General features: G+C 56.1%; 1 protein-coding gene and 1 long non-coding RNA gene across 3 annotated transcripts; both read left to right on the top strand.

The window, feature by feature from the left end:
• Positions 1 to 152: 152 nt before the first annotated feature.
• LOC147232274 (ankyrin repeat domain-containing protein SOWAHC) lies at positions 153 to 16,035 on the top strand. Of its 2 annotated transcripts, XM_086148998.1 has the most exons (7): positions 2,235 to 2,372; positions 2,474 to 2,589; positions 6,078 to 6,212; positions 9,730 to 9,774; positions 11,239 to 11,361; positions 11,618 to 15,852; positions 15,949 to 16,035. In XM_086148998.1, exons 3-6 carry the CDS (start codon positions 6,141 to 6,143, stop codon positions 11,714 to 11,716), a joined length of 339 nt encoding a protein of 112 aa, XP_086005124.1. In that variant the 5' UTR covers positions 2,235 to 2,372; positions 2,474 to 2,589; positions 6,078 to 6,140; the 3' UTR covers positions 11,717 to 15,852; positions 15,949 to 16,035. The 2 variants fall into 2 exon arrangements, with proteins under 2 accessions (XP_086005123.1, XP_086005124.1); XM_086148997.1 differs by lacking the exons at positions 2,235 to 2,372; positions 2,474 to 2,589 and adding an exon at positions 153 to 224.
• Positions 16,036 to 17,686: 1,651 nt separating this feature from the next.
• Positions 17,687 to 19,064, top strand: LOC147232273 (uncharacterized). Its single transcript, XR_015106334.1, has 3 exons — positions 17,687 to 17,760; positions 18,709 to 18,804; positions 18,900 to 19,064. It is a non-coding gene; the product is annotated as an uncharacterized LOC147232273 (long non-coding RNA).
• Positions 19,065 to 20,428: the final 1,364 nt, after the last annotated feature.

Raw genomic sequence — 20,428 nt, 5'->3', positions numbered from 1 at the left:
TGATAAGAGTGCAGGGTGTTTAGGAGTTGGAATCAGGTACTGTTAAAGCTTTTCACGCACACACACACACACACAGACACACACACAGAGTCTAAGCTGATTAGCAGCTGCTATAATTAGACAAGCAGGGAGGGCAACTCTGGGATGCCGGGGAGGGAAACCGCCGTCAGTCCTCATTATTTTGCGTGGGTCGGATGGGCCCGGGCGTCGGGTTCCTGTTCCAGGTGAGTGGACCCTCGTCTGTCAGGTTGACGCCGCTCTTCCTGGCGGTCAGGCTGTCCGGGATCTGCTGTCAACATGTCAGATTTAACAGCAATTTAATCGCTTAGTGTCAACAAAGGCGGCTATGCTAATTCCCAGAGTTTGTCTGTTTACTGTGTACACAAGCTCGTCTTCCTACGGAGACGTGTTCTGGTCACGTGGGACGCTGGGAAAATGATTATGCTAATGCTAATGCTAGTACACGGAAGCGTAATGAATTGATGCAAGACTTTCTTCTGTTTTTCAAAATGACGAGCGGATTGTTTGGACGAGAACAATGTGAAATAGATGTGAAATAGAGTTGTTTTTTTGTCGGGTCGAGGCCATTTCCAGTGAAAAGGCAGCGGAGTTTCTTTTTTTCGACCTGTATGGAGTTCTGTCAGGATCCATATCTGTGGCTGTTATTGCACTGATAAATATTTCCTCTTCTAGTTTTGGCTTCTAAACAGAATGAGTGTCTGGCCAAATGGGGTTTCAGACCCGGGGCCGCTTGAAAGGTTTGCGCTCTCCGGAAGCCGAAAACATGCTGGGCAGAAAGAGGATGATTGACGGGGGTTTGTCGATACGAGGCCGGATCATCTTGCATCCTGACGGAGCGGCAGCCAAAACCTTGTATTCTGTTTCGACCGGACCTTGTTTTAGGTGAAGCAGGTGTCTTAACGGCTGCTTTTCTCAAAGCAGAGTGACTTTAGCCCTTTTGAACGGGGACTGAACCGCCGCCTTCCGAGTGCACGCCGGCAGTCCGGGGAATCTCCTGAATATCTCCTTCAGCCGAGCAGACGCTCCCTCCCGGAGCTCCCGTCGGAGTCGGCGGAGGCGGTAAATGAATATTGACAGAGGGTGGCGGTCGCCCCCTCTCCCCCGGCAGGAGCCGCCGCAGGCCGGCCTGCGCAGACGGGTGAAGCGATGCGATCGGCGGCGCCTCTGCAGATTAGCGCCGGCATTTTCACGCTTTTTGAAGCGCGTTTCATTAAAGCTCTGCGAGGTGAGCGAGGTGACACACCTCTGCCCGTCCTCCGCCGGGACCCGTCCTCCGGGGGCTCGCCGCCGGATGAAGTAATGGCTCGGAAAAGAAGGCCCTTTCAAGTGCGGCCCCCCGGTAGGCCTGCCCGCCAAATGACACGCAGCCGCCCGCTTTATCACATCAAAAAGTTGTGCTCACCATTTGCATGTACAAATTAGCGGAGCGCGTATTCTCCGCGGCGCCCCCTCTTTTGTGAGGGCTTTAACATGAAAGGAGGCGGGTTTGTTCTCCTCCTACGGCTTCGGCGGCGAACGCATCCTGCGGGGCAAATGTCCGGAGGCTCCAGTGTGTTTAATGAAGTGAAAACACTTCTTTAACGGTTCTACGTGCGCGAGAGAAACAGCCCCGTGCAATAATTACCACCCGGGGGAGATCTCGGCGGCTGTCGGGAGGGGCGGGGGGTTCGGGTCAGGTTTTTAGGGTCCCGCGGCTTCCGCCGGAACCACCCGCTGGAGAGACGGCGGGCCGGCCCTTTCGGCACCCTGGGAGGGGGTTTGTGACAAAGACCAACGCCCTCCTGCAGCGCCGCCGCTGAAATACCACTCGTCTCTCACGGCCCGTCACCAAGGCTATGAAAACATCTTCTTCTGCCGAATCAAACCCCGCTGTGCCCTGAACTCTGACCCCCAGGGGCCGCCGGAGCACGGCGGCGCGTTCTTTCACCAGAAACGACACAGACGGAGACGAGCCTTCCTCTGCACTGCTAATGCAGACTCTGCTGCTAATCTTTCAGCGTGGTGGGTTCCTCCTCCGGTCTTCTCCAGCTGCTTTGTGTCTATTATTTATCAAATTAAATAAAAGTGTGTGTGTTTTCAGGTCGGAACGGGGGGGCGGCCGGCATCATCCTGATCTGATCAGATCAGATCTCCTGCTCTGAAGAGAAAATCAATTTAGCTCCGGGCCGCGTCGACACAGAACCGGACCCTCGGGATCAGGATCCATTTCAAGAACCGGAACCCGAGCGAGGGCCGGTGGACCGGGCCGACCGGACCCGGCGCCCCCTGAGGACCCCCCGTGCTCAGGGCTCCGGGTCCAGGAGGGTCGGCCTCTGATCTGGAACTGGGTTCCGGCCTGGACCTGCTCTCAGGTGAGCCTTCAGCTCGTCTTTGTCAAAGAGCAGGGTTGTGACTGTGACCTTTGACCCCTGACGGCGCCCCGGCCTCTCTCACCTCTGTGTTTGCTCTGAAGGGGAACCCGAAGCGCCGCCCCGCCGATCGGACCCGCGTGCGGCCGCGGGTGGCGAGGAGGAGCCCGGCGGCGGCGGCGACGGCGTCCCGGCGCTGGTGATCACTCAGGCGGAGGAGGTGAGCGCAGATGATGAGGAAGATCTTCATCTTTATTCATGGGCTCTGGTGCCAAACGTGTGGTCGGTGTTGTGGATGGCGGGCGGCGCTTTGTTATGTCTTTAAAGACGCCTGTGATCAGCTGAGAGCGTGGCGTCCCTGTCAGCGTCCTCTCATCACGCCTCCTCCTCTTCCTCCTCCTCTTCCTCCTCCCGTCGCAATTAAACAGCCGGGTCCCGTTCGCCGGCGCCGGCGTGGGTTTCAGTGACGCCCGGCGATGTCGGCGGCTGCTTTCATCTCAAACCCCCGGCTCTTTGCTTCATGACAGGCTCCTCTTCCTCCAAAGGAGGACGCCGATGGTATCTCTGAAATCACGTTTCACACCCAATATCAGGAATAATAACACGGTAATGACAATAACAAAGGTAGTAAAAATAAACCCGGTTCTCCGGAATAATCCTGCAGAACGTGGCCTTCAGCAAACCGTGGCTCCACGGCTAACGGGGTTGGAAAGAAGCCGATCGGGGTTCGGGCTCATTGATCGGCCTGCTGATAAATTCCCCTCCAGACCGCGGCGGAAAGAGAGGCCTTCACGGACGGAGTCGGAGGACGTATTTGTTCTTCAAGAACCGAGGGACCCCGAGCCGGAGCCTGTCAAGAACCGCACGGCGTGCTGAGATATGACCGTTGAGCTCGAACGCATGTTCAGAAGAAGATCAACGGGAGAGGAAGGATCTCCTGATTCCCCTGCCTGGGTTCTCCAGGTCCTCCATCATCCTCCCACACTCCAAAAACAGTCAAGAGGTTTGTTGAAGACTGAGACTTCCATGGAGATGGATTGTTGGACGGTCGACGGCTTGGATCAGCTACGGATGGATGGATGGATGGATGGATGGATGGATGGATGGATGGATGATGGATGGATGGATGGATGGATGGATGGATGATGGATGGATGGATGTTTAGATGGATGGATGGATGGATGATGGATGGATGGATGGATGGATGGATGGATGATGGATGGACGGATGGATGGATGGATGGATGATGGATGGATGGATGGATGGATGGATGGATGATGGATGGATGGATGTTTAGATGGATGGATGGATGGATGATGGATGTGGTTACGTATCTGCCTCTGGAAACAACATGCTTGGAATAACCAGGGCCCCCAGATGGAGAAGTGTGGAGACCCCTGGTCTTCTCAGCAGCGTTACCGTGGCCCGGCCTCCTGCTCGCTCATCCGGGCCGCCTCCTAATAAGTTCCCCCAGAAGAAGCGCCGGAACCAAATTGACTTCTGATGTGGACGATGGAGGTGCCGATATCAGGCGTGAAGTTCTCCACCCCCAGAAGAATCCACGGCGATTCGGGGAAACTAATATGAATGCAAATAGGATTAAGCTCCTGCATTAGTGTCTGATAAACAATTTGGGGGCGAGCGGTGAAGCGAGGGCCGGGGGTTCCCCTCTCCTCCGTCTGCAGCCAATGGGAGGGTCGACTCGCTCCTCACCCGCGGCCGACTGTCACGCCGCCGTGCAGAGGAAGGTCCGATCTTCATCGGGCCGCCGCTTATCTGCACACGCTCGAACCGGTGCGTCCGCGGGAAGACACGTGTAGGAACCCCGGAGGAACTCTCCGGAAGGGCTTCAGCTCCGGTGGACACTCTGAGATCCAAACTTGGATCGCTCGGGGCATCTCGTGAGCCTGGAGCTCATCTGATCACCGTTTGGACCAGAAACGGGACAATCGGAGACACTTATCTCCGGGGAGACAGGCGAGGCGGCGGCCGCCGCCGAGGCCGGACGAAGAAAAGGAGCACCCGAATCCTCGTCCGCTAACAAAAAGTTCCCTTTGAGCCCACGTGGTCTTCTGACGTCCCACGGCGTCTCCTGCTGGAGAAGACAAGGCTCCGCCCCCCTTCCCCGGCTGAAGGAGGACGTCCAATCCCGGACGCCCCTGGAGATTCGTTTCCCGCTTGAGAGCAGGGACGGGAATATTCCAGCTCGCATTACCTTCACTGTCCTCACCCAGAACTCTAAGATCTCCGTCCTGGTCTTGGAGACAGGCTTCCAGCGTCCGCTTGCGATGCGTCTCTGCTGCCAGAGGGTGGCGTTCAGACGGCCTCCTTCCTCCCGACGGCCGCCACGCTTCCTCACAGGAAGAAGAAGAAGAAGAAGACGCTCATTAACGGTGTAAATGGAATCTAAGCTAAGGAGTGAGCCGAGGCCGGACGGCCCTGCAGGACGCCGAGCCTGCATCTGATGAGACAATAAAGTTCCAATTAGGAGACAATTAGAAGATGAACGTTCTCCCCGAAATCAAACACTCGGCGTCTTTTTCTCCTCATTGATTCTCAGAGACTCACATCAGCGTCACTCCCGGCAATTAGCCAAGACCGGGAATCAATTAGCCGCGGACGGCGAGGGGGTGCGCGAGCGCCTTCGCCGTGCCGTTTGATGGCGCCAGTCAGGCAGAACTTCAGAGGAACCTTTTCAAAACCAGGAGAGGAAGTGTGACGTGTTTGAAGGCGACGTGACGGGAGTGTTTTCACTCAGCTCTCCTGGAAGAATCAAGGGATCTGATGCTAATTGTTCCCGTCCTCCTCCTCCGCTCGCCTCGCCAAGGTTCAGGCGCCGCCCGCCCGCCCGCCGGGCCCTCCGGAGGACGGTTTGACGCTCGTCAAACCCAACGGAGGGGTTTCCCGCCGCCGCGGATGTGACGACGAGGAAGTGGTTGGTCTCCGTGAGAGAAGAGGGGGTTCGGGATGAGTTGGGAAACCATCAGCAGAGGGAAACGACTGGACGTCTGGAACACGGCGAGGAGGAACGTGTCCAGAAGTGTTCAGATTATCAGGAACATGGCGTTGTTTTTTTTTACCTTCATTATTAGAATTATAAAGTGTCGTGTTTCTGCCGTTTAAACACGAGTGAAAGGCTTCGGTGTGTGTGTGTGTGTGTGTGAATGAATACACACGTGTAATGAGGTCTCGTGGGACAGTTAAAGGACGCCGCTCCGAGATGTTAAGCCGCCGCCGGCTGTCAAACGTCCCGCCGTCAGTGGGAGATGAAGACGAGGTTTTTTCTGCTCTCAGCAGGGTTCTAACGGCGAGGCGAGTCGGAGGGGTTTCAACGCGGATGGGAAGTGACGGCTCGCCGACGTTCTGCGCCTCCACGCCGGGAGAACGTTCTAACCATTCAAATACATCGTTTTCGGCGACTTCGTATACAATTAGAACGGGCCGCCATTCACCGCTTCACCGGCTCCCGTCCTCAGGGTCGGAGGCGGAGCTGACTGGGAGGGGGCGGGGCTTAACTGAACGGTCAGCTGTCAATCCGTCAATCACCTGACCGTTTACAGTTCAAGAAGCGGCTCGCCGTTTCCTCCTGTTTTGGCAAAGTTCTGCCGACGAATGGCTTCCAAGAACCCGCGGAGATGAGAGGAGCGCCGTGCTGTGAGGACCGCTGCTCAACCATCGTGTGTGTGTGTGTGTGTGTGTGTGTTCCAGTGTGTGAGGCCGGCAGCCGTCCAGGTCGGACCCAAGCCACAGCTGGTGACCAGAGCTCCCAGCATGAGCTCCAGCAGCGACGGAGGAGACGACCTCCTGTCTCTGAGGAGCGACTCGCCCGGCGCCGGCAGGAGGGTGAGGTTCTTCACGCAGAACACCAGAGGAGGGAACGGGGTTTCTTTGGAACAAGTGAGACTTCTGATCACGTCGGGTTCTGGGAGACGCCGGCCTCGGGATCGCCTCTCCTGACAGGTTGCCGTCCCTCGGCTGGAGGCAAAGCTCCCGCGGTCCTCGTCCACAATGCATCTCCTTTGGTCCTTCAGGTCCTAGAAGCATCCTTCAGGACCACAGCAGACACGCTGTCACACCTGCCCAATCCAAACCACACTTATTCAGCAGAACCTCCAGGGATTCACTTTCCAGGAGACAAAGAGTGTCTGTGTGTGTGTGTGTGTGTGTGTGTGTGTGTGTGTGTGTGTGTGTGTGTGTGTGTGTGTACGAGGGTCAGAAAGTGATTGAACTCTGAAATTAGAATAGAAAAAGTCAGATTCCAGATTTATAATCAGATTCACACACAGCTTTGTGTGTGTGTGTGTGTGTGTGTGTGTGTGTGTTCTGAGCAGACGTCAGCCGTGTGAAACCTGACTCCTCTTGTAAAGTGAGAGGCGGCGCCGTCGCCTTCAAAATAAAGGAATGTGGCGCGAGGCGACCTCCATCATGCGGAGTTGACCCGCTGAACCGATCACCGCTGCGCCGCCGCCGCCGTCAGACGCCTCGTCCCCGGGGTCGCCGGGGGAGACGAGCGGTGTAATCATAATTCCCTTGACCTCCGGCGACCCCTGACAACGGGGGCCGCACTCCGAAGGCGGCGGCTCCCTTTCACGCCAAAATGGTTTTTCATCCGTCCGACAATCGGCGGCGGCGCCGAATGAGAGGGCAGATTACATAAGGCGGGGGCGCTCGCCATCAGACGGGCCTCTTTATCTTCTCCGCCTCCCCCTCGCCTCCCCCTCGCCGCCGCCGACGCATCGTTAGAAAAATCCCCATTAATATGTTAATGCCAGTGATGGCGGCGCCTGCTATTCTTCTTCACTGGTGCTTTAATTTGAGGAGCGACCCGACCTGAAGATGGACCCGACCGGGCCGGGAGGGTTCCACCCGACCTGAAGATGGACCGGGCCGGGAGGGTTCCACCCCACCGGGCCTTCCCTCCTCGTCAGTTTGTTCCCGAGCCCCGAACCTGGTTCCCGCGGCGGGGAAACCAGAAATTGAGCGCCGATCGCTTCCCGCGGGAGCCGGAGCTCTTGGCTGATCCTCCGGAGGCCGAGCCGGCGGCGCGGCGACGCTCCAGGAGCGGCGCGGCGGTGGATTAGGGCCTCGCTGATGGAGCTTAGTCCTGCCTCACTGAAGCGGACTTCATCAGAGCCTCTAATAGCTTTCTGTCCGTCTGACTGGACGGCCGGGGGACGATTCATTTCCAGCCGCTCCCGGGCGAGTCTAATTAGAGGGGAGGCCTCGTTGAGATGATAAATCTCCCACGGCTGAGAGGGAAACACTCCGAGGAGTGTCGGGATCCGTCGGCGGGCGGATGATGAAGCTAATCGCGGATAGAGCAGGGGCTCCCGGCGTCACCTGGCCGTCGGCAGCTTTACCGCTCCGATAAACACCAGTGTTGACTCTTGGGATTTTGTTTTAAAAACCGCCAGAAGCTGCGGTTCTGCGGGTAGAAGAAGAAGTTCTGCGGTTCTTCTACGAGAAGCGGAAAAGACCTCCGAACCTGCGCCGGACGGACCGGCACGAGTGAAGGCCGACCTCAGAACCAGCAGGAAATCAGTCATTCCGCGGGCGGCGAGGCCAGAGCGGCGGCGCATGTGAGGAGGAGGCGAAGAGCGGCGTGGAGCTCTGCAGCTGGTCACCAACATAAATAAGCACTTCTGCTCAGGCCGGGGTTCGCAATCAATGCCGCTCCCAAATCAGAAGCACCGGTTCCTCCTCCGGAACCCGACCCGTCAGGATCTGGGTCCGTGGCGCCGACCATCAGACGCCTCATCGCTCAGATCGGACCATCAGGAGGTGAAGCGCTGACTCCGACCCGTCGCTTTCACGACCGTCGCCGTCCCGTCTCTTAATGTCCCTCCATCTGGCGGCGGGTCGAGACGGCGCCGCTAAAGACGGGTTCATGCGGCCCAAAGTCAGATCGTCAGCCGGCGGACGGCGGCGCTCGTAAACGCCACCGATTAGGACGGCGGCCGCCACAGAGAGGACCTCTGATGAACGGGAGGAGGAAGCTAGAAGGAGGAGGGGCGGAAACGGCTGCCAGAAGCTTTTGTTATGCTGTGTGTGTGTGTGTGTGTGTGTGTGTGTGTGTAACTAGACATCGTCAGGATCCCTGAAATACGACGCAGAAGAAGAAAAGACTGAAATTCCACCCTTGGGCTGAAATGTATATCCCAGGCTTCGGCCCGGCAGGTCAGAGACCCTGGTTCTGACCCGCCGGGCTGCCGAGGGGCCGGGATGGTCACCATGGCAACGGCGAGGGGAATCTGGCCGACCGATTAAAGAAATCTGTTTCTGTGGTTCAAATTTTGAATGAAACCAAAGGTCAGTTTGCCATTAACTCCTTCCCTGCCTCCGTGGAACCGAAGCTCTTCTAGATGGAACCAGAGCTCTTCTAGATGGAACCGGAGCTCCTCCAGATGGAACTGGAGCCCCTCTAGATGGAACTGGAGCTCCTCTAGATGGAACTGAGCTCTTCTAGATGGAACCGGAGCCCTTCCAAATGGAACCGGAGCTCCTCCAGATGGAACTGGAGCCCCTCTAGATAAAAACCGGAGCTCCTCTAGATGGAACAGGAGCTCCTCCAGATGGAACCGGAGCTCTTCCAAATGGAACCGGAGCTCTTCAAGATAGAAGCAGAACTCTAGATGGAACCGGAGCTCTTCCAAATGGAACCGGAGCTCCTCCAGATGGAACTGGAGCTCCTCTAGATGGAACCGAGCTCCCCCAGATGGAACCGGAGCTCTTCCAAATGGAACCGGAGCTCTTCAAGATAGAAGCAGAACTCTAGATGGAACCGGAGCTCTTCCAAATGGAACCGGAGCTCCTCCAGATGGAACTGGAGCTCCTCTAGATGGAACCGAGCTCCCCCAGATGGAACCGGAGCTCTTCCAAATGGAACCGGAGCTCTTCAAGATAGAAGCAGAACTCTAGATGGAACCGGAGCTCTTCCAAATGGAACCGGAGCTCCTCCAGATGGAACTGGAGCTCCTCTAGATGGAACCGAGCTCCCCCAGATGGAACCGGAGCTCTTCCAAATGGAACCGGAGCTCTTCAAGATAGAAGCAGAACTCTAGATGGAACCGGAGCTCTTCCAAATGGAACCGGAGCTCCTCTAGACGGAACAGCTAATTATTGTCCATCTCACGGCGTCAGGCCGGGACGCTCAGATCCCTGGAGTGGCTGACAGTTACCGAGGAGCGTTAGATGTTCACATGAGGAGGAGCAACCGATCGGGCTGTCGGTTCCCCTCCTCCCGTCCGATCTCAGCAGAAGAACTCGGGTTGCGGCGAGAAGCTCTGAGATCTGAGTGTTTATTTTTATGGTGGAGGCGAGAGGAGGCCTGATCCTCCTCAGGTGTCTTCTTGTTTTTCAGAGCGAAGACGACGATACCAGGAGCGTGGCTGCCTCGTCTGTCACCGTGAGTTCACCTCAAAACCATTCTCACTTACGTGTGTGTGTGTGTGTGTGTGTGTGTGTGTGTGTGTGTGATCACTGAAGTCTTTCAGCCGTTGCCCCCCCCCCCCCATGTTCCCATGGTGACATCCCATAATCACAGCTGTCCTGCTCCTTGGCACCACTGCTTATGGAGTGTGACGGCCTCCCACTTCAGAGAGGAGCAGCAGGGTTGGATTCTGCTCGCCTCCAGACGGGACGGCCTGGACACACACACACACACACACACACACACACACACACACACACACACACACACACTTCCTGTCAGCTCGTTTGTCAGTCCAACCTGATTGGTGCAGAAGGTCAGCGTGATGGCAGATGATGGGGTCGCAGACAGGAAGTGAGCAGAGGGGCGTCAGGTGGACTCTGGGTTGGAGGAGGTGGACCTGAGAGGGTTGAAGAACATCTTCCCATCTTCACCTCCGTTTTTGCTCGTTTTCCAACTTCTGGCGCCGGAAGAGGAAGCGGCGGATCCGAGGGATTGATGAGGTCGTTAAAGTCGGTCCGACCCGACGGGCGGCGCTCCGTCTGGCAGCGTTTGTTTTCGCCGTGGCTGATCAAAGCGCCGGTTCTCTCCTCGCTCATGGAGCGTCTGATGAAGCAGGACCTGTGACCTGGCACACACACACACACACACACACACACACACACACACACGGACTGGATGTGGAAACACAAACAGTGCTTCCAGGCGAAGCAGGACCCGTCTTGTGTCCAGCTGTGAAAATATTCCCCGGCTGGAAGAACGTCCACAGGAACATCCAGCTTCGAAGAGAAGGTCACGGCCATTTTGGATCCAGACGCCTCCCAGAAGGCTTCCTGGTCACCAGACCTTCACAGCTTCAGTCCTTCCAGAAGGCAGCGTGATGGAAGGTCTCACCCATTGCTCAGCCCGTCTCGGCCCAAGCCGCAGGTCTTCTTGGATCTGGAGGTCCCTGAGAGTCACCCCTTCTGCTGGGTCATCTTGGTGAGGAAACACCAGATCTTCTGGGGCCAGCAGCAGGTAGACTATTCCAGCCTTCCTGCCTGTTCTCACACACACACACACACACCTCTGTGTGAGGTCCATCTGAAGGACAGCCCCCCCCGGCTCTAATTATGTGTGAGTAAGCGTGGAGCGTGGGCCCGGCAGGTTGCTGATTAAAGGGCCGCCGGCCCCCCGTCGGCCCCCCGTCGGCCCCCCGTCGGCCCCCCGTCGGCCCCGTGAGCAGCGCTCATGGCGTGCTCCGCCCCGCAGAGGGCTTCCAGGGCTTCCAGGGCTTCCAGGGCTTCCAGGGCTTCCAGGGCTTCCAGGACACGTGTCTGGACCAGCAGCCCCTCCTGCAGGGTCGCGGGAGCAGCTCCTCAGAAGCTCCTCCCGCGACCCCGACCGGGAGCGTCAAGCGATTGCGTCTCCGGAGACGAGGATGAACCCTCTGTCCTCCAGTCCTTGTTCCCCAGGGTGCAGCTGGACCCCCTGGAGAGGCACTGGATGAGGAGCGCCGCCCTCTGCAACATGGCCGCCCAGCGCCACCTGCTGACCCAGGAGCCCGGCCTGGTGCTGAAGAAGGTAAGTGGCGTCTCTGTCGGAGATGGACGGCTCCGGTTTTTGAAAAACGAATCTTAGTTTCTGGAAACCTGCGCGGGCGAGGGGCTCCGGTCCAAAGAACCGGTCCAAACTCGTGCTAGCCGTGCTAAAGTTAGCCTCCAAGGTGGAGCATGAGCTGAACTTGGAGCTCCACCATGGAGCAATGGAAGCAAAGGAAGGTGCGTCTCAAGTGGTCTTCTTGGCCTGTCTGACCAGATCTCTTGTCCCTCTGCACCAGGACTTCATCTCCGTGAGTAACCTGCCCACTTCCCTGCTGAGGCCTGGTCACACCAGAAGCAGACGTCTCCTGCTTCTGATGATCCCAGAGCTGAGATGATCAGGCCAGCTGCTTGTGGGGTGACCAGGTCCTGTTGGACGTAGAGCTCCGTAGAGCGTGAACGTCGGTGAACCAGAACCCTAGTAAAGTAGTTTACCGCCAGTTCCAGTTGTGTACTAGTGAGGGACCTGGTTGACCATCAGGGGGTGGGACGGTGGATGAAGATACACCTCCTGAGGGTCCAGCGGGCCACCCCTCCCCTCTAGAACCAGAAAACACCCGGGACAATTCTGAGGTGTCTTGTTGTGTTGACATTTAAATTGTGACGAGAACGTGAAGAGGAACCCTCAGATGTCCTCAAAACATCTTGAGACGTTCAGGACAACATGGGGTCCTGGAGAGTTCTGACTTGTAAACGCAGAAGCAGTCCTGTTCTGTTCTGCACGGACTCGAGGAACATTCCAGAACCACGTATGGTCCAAGGAGGCTCCTGTAGATGTTGATTCAGTGTCTTCTTCTTCTTCTTCTTCTTCTTCTTCTTCTCCTCCCCGTCTGGACGGCGGCTCCTCTGCCAGGGGGTAAGTCTTCTCCTGCCGCCGTCCCTGTCCTACATTCAGCAGATCGTGTTGGGCTGCAGGAGTCACGCTGGTTAGGAGGCGAGCAACAGCGCACGTGTAATGATATTGTAATTACATGGTAATTAATACGTGCGCCGGCCGCCGTCCCCCGCGGCTCCTCGCCAGACGGGAGGAACGATAGCGCCGCAATCGGACATTAGATCTTTTTCTGTGCGATTTCACGGCGGATGCTGCCACGCTAAAGGCTCCTCCGCGCCGCTTGTAGATGTTCCTCTGGTCTGTTTGGACCTCAGGCTCTCAGCCTTCCTGCTCCTCACCTCCACGCCGCCGCGAGCAGGACCATCAGGGGAAACGCAAGTTTTGAGTCCCACTTTGCCGCTTCTGTCCAGCTCTGAGTATTTATTTAACACCCTGAGCCCACGGAGACAACCTTTAGCTTGTTTACCACTTCTGGTTGCATCTTCAGACCCTTTTCCAGGAGGACACATCCAACCATGGAGTAGTTGGAGACCTGGAGATACACTTTCTATTGGTCACCAGAGGTGTCAGGAGGAAGGACTCATTCCGTACTCAGGCAGGAACGGACTTCCTGGGTTCTTTTATGGGCTGTGAATCACCTGGACCAGTACTACACCATCCCAGTACTACACCATCCCAGTACTACACCATCCCAGTACTACGCCATTCCAGTACTACGCCATCCCAGTACTACACCATCCCAGTACTACACCATCCCAGTACTACACCATTCCAGTACTACAGTACCACTGTATCCCAGTACTACAACATTGTGTATCCTAGTACTACAGCATCCCAGTACTACACCATCCCAGTACTACACCATCCCAGTACTACACCATCCCAGTACTACAGTACCACTGTATCCCAGTACTACAACATTGTGTATCCTAGTACTACAGCATCCCAGTACTATACCATCCCAGTACCACAGTGCTACAGTATTCTACTACTACAGCAAACTATCCTAGTACCACGGCATCCCAGTACTACAGTATCCTAGTACCATAACATCCCAGTACCACTGTATCCCAGTACTACATCATCTCAGTACTACAGCGTCCCAGTACCACAGTATCCTAGTACTACAGTACCACAGTAACCTAGTACCACAACATCCTGTATCCTAGTACTACAGCATCCCAGTACCACAGTACCACAGTATCCTAGTACTACAGCATAATGTATCCGACTACCACAGCATCCTGTATCCTAGTACTATACCATCCCAGTCCCACAGTATCCCACTACCACAGTATTCTTGTACCACAACATCCTGTATCATAGTACTGTAGCATACCAGTACCACAGTGCCACAGAATCCTAGTACTACAACATCCTGTATCATAGTACTGTAGCATACCAGTACCACAGTGCCACAGTATCTCAATACCACACCATCTCAGTACCACAAGATGAGTACTACAGTATCTCAGTACCACAGGATGAGTACTGCAGTATCTCAGTACCACAAGATGAGTACTACAGTATCTCAGTACCACAGGATGAGTACTTCAGTATCTCAGTACCACACCATCCGAGTACCACAGTACCACCGGTACCACCAGTTGGAGTGTTGGCTGGTCTTGCAGTACCTCAGTAATGATTATAATAATAATAATAATAATAATGATAATTTATGCTTGATTATTCCCCGTGGTGAAGTTGGTTCTGTGCGATGACGCCGTCGCGGACGAACCGTTCGCTTCCAAAGATGATGTGATGTGATTGGTGCTCGACCAGGAAGGGGCGGGGCTTCCTGTCACTTGTGCTCCTTTCTGGGTTTCTGTTGCGTCTTGCTGTCCTTGACCCCTGACCCCCGGGTGACCCCTGACCCCTCGCTCTGTCGGAAGGTAAACAGTCGTCCAAGCGGCTTCCAGGCGTGCTGTTGTGGTGGTGTTTTGGATGCACACACACATGTCCGCCGTGCGGACCCTCCCCTTGTCTGTCCAAGATGGACGCCGTCCATCTGGCCCCCCCGCCGGGGGGAAGTAACAGCATCAATGGCCGACCCGGCCGCCGCCGCCGCTCCGGAGGATCATCCTCTTTTCACGCTCGGCTGAATCAAAACGGGAGGAGTGAAAGTCCCGCCTGTTTGATGAGCGTCTCCCCGCTGCTTCCCCGCCGCTCGCAGGGCCGTGATTGGCTGGCATTTCTCAGGCGGGTCACGGCGGCCGGCGGGGTTTAACGGATGCGCGGCGGGGGGCGGCCATGACGGCTGGCCCGTCCCCCCGGATATTTCATTGAAAGCGGCGCGTCTGTCTTCACGTCGCGTGACGACGGGTCTCGTCCTCTGAATGAACCTTCTCCAGGAGGCCCTCTCCTCCTCCCAGAAGCCCCTGGACCTCCAGAGAACCAGCCCCCTTTCACCAGAGGTCACCAGAGGGTCGTCTCCGACCCCAAACAGATGGACGGTTCCTGGTTCTCGTCCCAACAGGGTTCTCCGCACGTTCTCCGCCCAGCTTCTCGCTAGCTTCTCTCCAGCTTCTCTACCAACGTCCAAAAACTGCTGGTTCACTGACGACCCAATGGTTAGGTGTGAATGGTTGGATGATTGACAGCTGACCCGTCTGTTAAGCCCCGCCTCCTGGCCCAGTGACAGCTGGGTTATCTGCACTCGCTTCTTTGTGTGTGTGTGTGTGTGTGTGTGTGTAGGGAGAGAACATATGCATGTGTTAGGTGTGTGTGTGTGTGAGGCTAAGTGTGAAGTGTGTGTGTGTGGCAGATGCCACCCGGCCAATCGGGCTTCACTTAGCACCTCCTAATGAAAGCCGGCCCCTCGCCGTGCCCGGCACGCCGCCGAGATGACCTCCAGGTTCGGCGGCGTGGACGACGACCTCTGCCCCCTGGAGGACGGCGACCTGCCCGGGTGTCACATGATCACATGATGCCGGGCGGGCGAGTGACACGGCGAAGGAGAAATCAAGGATGCGCGAGCGTCTCGTCACCTTCTGGACGCCAAGCGTGATATTTGGTGGAGGACGGCTTCCATCCAGACCTTCCACCCAACCAAAGTGCGTGGTCTTCACCGCCACCTGCTGTCCACGCCGTCTTCGGAACGTAACCCGGAGTCTCCTCGGGGGAAAGATCTCATCCAAACAGCTCCTTCAAGTCTGGCGGCGTGAGATGTTTCATTTTCCTCCTGGAGGGGGCGTCGGGGTGACCTTCTCGCTTGAGAGGACATCTTCATGGCCAGGGGACCTCTGTCTGTCATGATGACCTCCATGTTGGGATCCGGTGGAGGACCAGGTCCTCTCCAGGTTCTCCTCCCTCAGGTCTCTCCATGTACTCCGTCTTCCTCCCACGGTCGGCAAGTTCTCGGAGACTACGTGGTCTTCAGGGCGAATGAGAGGGCGACTGGCTGGATGATTGACAGCTGGCCCGTCCAGGTTTAGCCCCGCCCCCTGGATCCCGAGCGTGTTGAAGTGGCATTTAAATTAAAATGATGAATATTATTTTTCTAACCGTTTATATTTTATCCCTGCGGACGAGATTTCATCCAGTCGAGGAGCGAGACGGCTTTATTTCTTGGAGATCATTGATTGTTCTTCATGTTTCCTGTCTTTCCTGCTCCTTTCCTCTCATGGACCCGTCAAGTTTGTAAGTCCAGCAGCTTCCAGTGTGTGTGTGTTTTCACATCCTCATGTGGTGTGTTTGCTCGGATTCACCGTGTGTGTGTGTGTGTGTGTGTCTCAGACGGCGCTCCACTGGGCAGCGAAGCTTGGCCGTCAGGACCTGGTGGACATGATGCTTTGCTCTGGTGCCGACGTCAACGTCAGATCGGTGAGCAGCAAGTGTGTGTGTGTGTGTGTGTGTGTGTGTGTGGGCCTTCCCGGTGAAGGACTGGTTCAAGGTGCACCAGATGATTCGAGCTGTGGTTGGAATGTCGGCCTCCGTTATTGACTGACGCTCGCCGATGAAGATGAATTGAACTAATGGCGTCTGATTGGTCCGTGACGACATCATTAACGGCGTGGGATCGTTAAGTAGCTAATGGCTCCCAGAGAGCGGGCGCTGATCAAAAATCAATAATGCGTAGAGCCTCGCCCAGATCATCTCCAGCGTCACAGATGGTTTCTTGACATTGGAGCGAGATTCAGACGGCTTCCTGTCTTAATGAGGGGCGAGGAGGAGATGGAGGAGTGTGTTCTCTCCTCTGGACGGAGGTCTTCACACACACATGTGGGGGATCCAGGACCTCAGCTCACCTCTCGGTGGTCCAGTGGTCCCTTCAGGATGAAAGCCCAGATGTTCCAAGTGAAAACCAGGGTTTATGATCTGAAAAAAGCAAAGTCCGGATTGAAAGGAGACGAATAATCTGAGATTACTGATCCTACATCATTTCAACAACAAAGACCTGAAGAAGGAAAGTTTCAGATTTAAGATAAGATAAGATAAGATAAGATAAGAACAACTTTATTAATCCCGAAGGAAATTGTTGTGCCAGAGTTACAGAAAATATAACAATAATAAATAATAAAAAGAAAAGGCAGAATTAGAAATAAAAATAAACTATAAACTATGAAGTGTCTTAGTGAAACTATAAAGTGTCTTAGTAAACAAAATGTATAACTCATGTCTCTCTCTCTCTCTCTTCCATCTGGCCGGCCTCCACAGCATGTAAGTCTGCCGACGTCCGCTCCACCCTGACCTCTGACCTCTGACCCCAGGCTGACCTCTGTGTGTGTGTGTGTGTGTGTGTGTGTGTGTGTGTGTGTGATCTCCACAGGGGGTGAGTCCCGATCACGGCGGTTCCAAATCCAGGATGCGTGAGACGTTTCTCCCGCTAACCGGCGCTTTTCTGGAGTTTTCGGCGGCGGCGTCCCGCTCCCCGTGCGACGGCGGTCGGACCTTCAGAGGAAGCGCTTTCAGGATTAGTGGCGTCGAGAGGTCGATGTTCAGGGACGTGTTTCAAGCTTCGATCCCGGTGTCGAAGGAGGCGTCCGTGTCACGTTCCCCCGGAGATGAGAGGGGTTGTGAAGTCCCGGCTGACACAACAAAGCTTCCTGTCTTCTGCGGCGGGCGCCGCCGTCTGTCGCCGTCCATCAGCTCCGGCGCCGTGACGGCGCGGCGTCCTCTGCGCTCGCCGTTTGTGCGTCGCGCCTCTGTAGTTTGTCACGTCGTTGGCCGTCCCGGGCGGCTGTCAGCGCCGCCGCCGTCACCGCCGGCGCTAAACGGAGTTAAATGACAGTAAAGACGGCGTTTGAAGCGGCTGCCGCTTAAAGAGACGCGTCTGTAGTTTAGCCGGCGACCCGGGGGGCTTTTGATCACGGCGTGCTGTCAGAGCGCCGCCGCGTCAACAGCAGGAAAACACGGCGGCCCGTCTGCTGCGCCCGCTCCACGTCGCCGCCGCCGCCGCCACCACCAGGCGCAGGAAGCGCTCGGGATTTCGAATAAAAGGACCTCCTCAAACTAAATCTGTTGTCTGAACGCAGGGTTACACCGCGCTCCACCTCGCCGCCATCCACGGACACCGACGCCTCGTCCACGACCTCCTGCACACACACCGTGAGTCAACGCCTCGCCGGCGGCTCCTTACAAACCTTCCAGAGGAACATCTTCTCTACTCCATCGCTTAGACAACATGTTCCACAAGGAGCTACACTCCTTGTGGGGGCCTACGCTCTGCTGTCAGCAGGAACCTTCTCTGCATCTTCTCCATTTTCTCCATCTTCTCCATCTTCTCCATCTTCTCCATGTCTCCTTGCCTGAGTTCCTTCCATAGTCTCCTGCCTGGGTTCTCTCCAGGTTCTCCTCTTCCCCCCTACAGTCCAAACAAGTCATTGGTTCACGGTTGGATGATTGACAGCCGACCCGTCCGGGTGAAGCCCCGCCCCCTCCAGCTGATTGGCTCCGCCCCTCAGGGTTGCAGAGTGAAAGTCCACTTCTTGTGAAGGCTAATGAATGAAAGATGGCTCTCAAAGATGTTGAGGCTGGAGAGCCCTGTCTGGAGGAGAAGGATGGATTCAAGCAGCCTTCAGTGATAGGAGGGGAATCAGACGCTCCAGGAGTGTGTGTGTGTGTGTGTGTGTGTGTGTGTGTGTGTGTGTGTGTGTGTGCGCTTGAGAGGAAGCGGACGTCGGTTTGACTTCCTGCACAAACATGTAGATTTCATTCGCGTCTGATTCATATTCACACATTGAGACGGCGAGGGATCCGTCCCGTCACGCCTGGCAGCTCGCTGACACGCCGCGCCGGAGTCGGCGCCGGTGATTGACAGCCCGGCCTCGGCGCCGCCGCTAACGAGGCCCCGCCCACCCGGCCCGCTCAGCTCCTATTTGAGCGGAGGCCGCGGAGGACGGGCGGGCGGCGCCACGCGGCCTAAATTCGACGTGGACCTTCTCACCTGCCTGGAGGTGATGAACCTCAGGCTCACGCTGACCAGGTGTTCCAGTCTTCACCGTGTGTGTGTGTGTGTGTGTGTGTGTGTGTGTGTGTGTGTGTGTGTGTGGTCAGACGCCAACCCACGCCTGAGGGATTACCACGGCAAGATGGCGGCCCACTACTGGAGCGGCGGCGACGACGTCTTCGGCGAGCCGGACGTGGATCCCGGTGAGCGTCGCTCGGCCTGTCCTCCATCTTTGAAGCGTCATCAGGAGCGGCGTTGCGATGGTCCCGTCTTCTGGCGTGTCTTGTCTCGTGCTCAGACGGCGTGCTGATCCGCGGACGCCGGACGCAGCGCTACGCCCTGCCCTCCCTGCTGTCCCGCTCCCGCAGCCTGGGCCAGCTCAACCTGAGGCCGCCGCCGCCGCTCGCCACCATGGCTCTGGACCTCTGACCCCCCGACCCCCCGGCCGCAGAGAAGCCCCGCCCCCTCATCCCGCCGCACGCGTCCCGACTGACCTCTTCGCATTAAAACGCCGCTCCGGGTTTTATGCTTTACACGTTCAGAAGTGGTCCGTGTCTTGTGTTGTCGCCGGAGAGACGACCCGACGTCTTCCAAGTGGAAACCTGCGGTCCGAGTTTCCGTAATCTCGGGATTCGGCTGGACATGGTAACCCGTGGGATTATCAGCGGACCGTGACCCGAGGCCCGGTTGACCTCCGACCCTCGCCGCGGTAACCCGGGAGGCGGGCAGATTAAACTCTGAGAATGACCTGACAATCTGAGCTCGCGTTAGACATTATTGCTTCCTTTTAAAGCCGTAAAAACACTTTCCTCCCTAAACCGCCACGTTTCAATCCAAAACAAAACCCCTGATCCAGAGGGAGAAAAGAAACAAGGACGAAGGATGAAGTGAATGAGATGAGAACAACTTTATTTATCCCGAAGGAAATTCTTGTGCCAGAGTTTCAAGTAAAAACATAACAGTAATAGATACTAGTAGGAAGGAGGAAGAATAAGAAATACAATGAGATATAAATATAAATAGTGTATGTATGTTTGAATGTAGGTGTGTTTATGGTTCTGAGGCGGCCGTTTGGTTGAGCAGCCACTTCTGACTCCCGACTGCCACTTCGCATCTTCGGTGACTGAATTACACTTTTTCTAAGTCACCAAGCTTCTGCCAAATGACTGGAATGTGACGGTGTGATGTCGCCATGGTAACAGGTCACCACTTTATTTTGGAAACTTTGCTGATTTATAATTCAGATTTTTTTCCCCACGTCCCGTAGAATATATCGGAAACTTTAATCCTTTTATTTATCGACGGATCGACGGATCGCCGTCTTCGCGCTCGGGTTATCCGGTCACGTGACTTTCCCCCGTTCGATCGGGCGGCTCCGCCGGAAGTCGTGCGTCTGGAGACGAAGCCGGACGCCGGTCTTAATCCCCGCAGGTGAGGCCGTTAATCCCGGCTCCGGCGGCTCTGATGAGGTGCTTAATTCTCCTCTTGGTCTCCGTGATTCTCCTCAGATTGACTCTCCTCCCTCCTCATCCTCGGCCGCCCGCCGTCTTAATACCCCGGCTCACTCCCGCCGCCCAGGGAGCACCAGGACCTGAAGCCGTGAAGCTCTGAGGGCTCGGCTGAAGCTCCAGGTGGAGGAACATCTGGAGGGTGAAGATGGAGATTCCAGAGCGCAGCAGGTAGAAGCAACACGGAGCAGGACGATCAATTTCAATGATAGGATTATTATTGAAATGATCAACAAGATCCTCCTCCTTTCTGAGGTGGCGTGAGTCCGACAACACACACACTCACACACACACACACACACACACCAGCTGTGTGATT

The sequence above is a fragment of the Fistularia commersonii genome, chromosome 7 (genome assembly GCF_037954325.1).
Source record: "Fistularia commersonii isolate RoL2024-O1a breed Wild chromosome 7, RoL_Fcom_v1.0, whole genome shotgun sequence".
Taxonomy (NCBI): Eukaryota; Metazoa; Chordata; class Actinopteri; order Syngnathiformes; family Fistulariidae; genus Fistularia; species Fistularia commersonii.
Note: the sequence above shows the minus strand (reverse complement) of the source record. Positions and strands in the feature narration are given on the sequence as shown.

Bases quoted from the DNA above. Each gene is read 5' to 3' on its own strand.
- LOC147232274 (XM_086148997.1), top strand. From the start codon at position 195: ATGGGCCCGGGCGTCGGGTTCCTGTTCCAG. The intron at 9,775-11,238 runs GTGAGTTCACCT...TCTGTCCTCCAG, and splicing joins TGGCTGCCTCGTCTGTCACC to TCCTTGTTCCCCAGGGTGCA. The intron at 11,362-11,617 runs GTAAGTGGCGTC...CCTCTGCACCAG, and splicing joins CCGGCCTGGTGCTGAAGAAG to GACTTCATCTCCGTGAGTAA.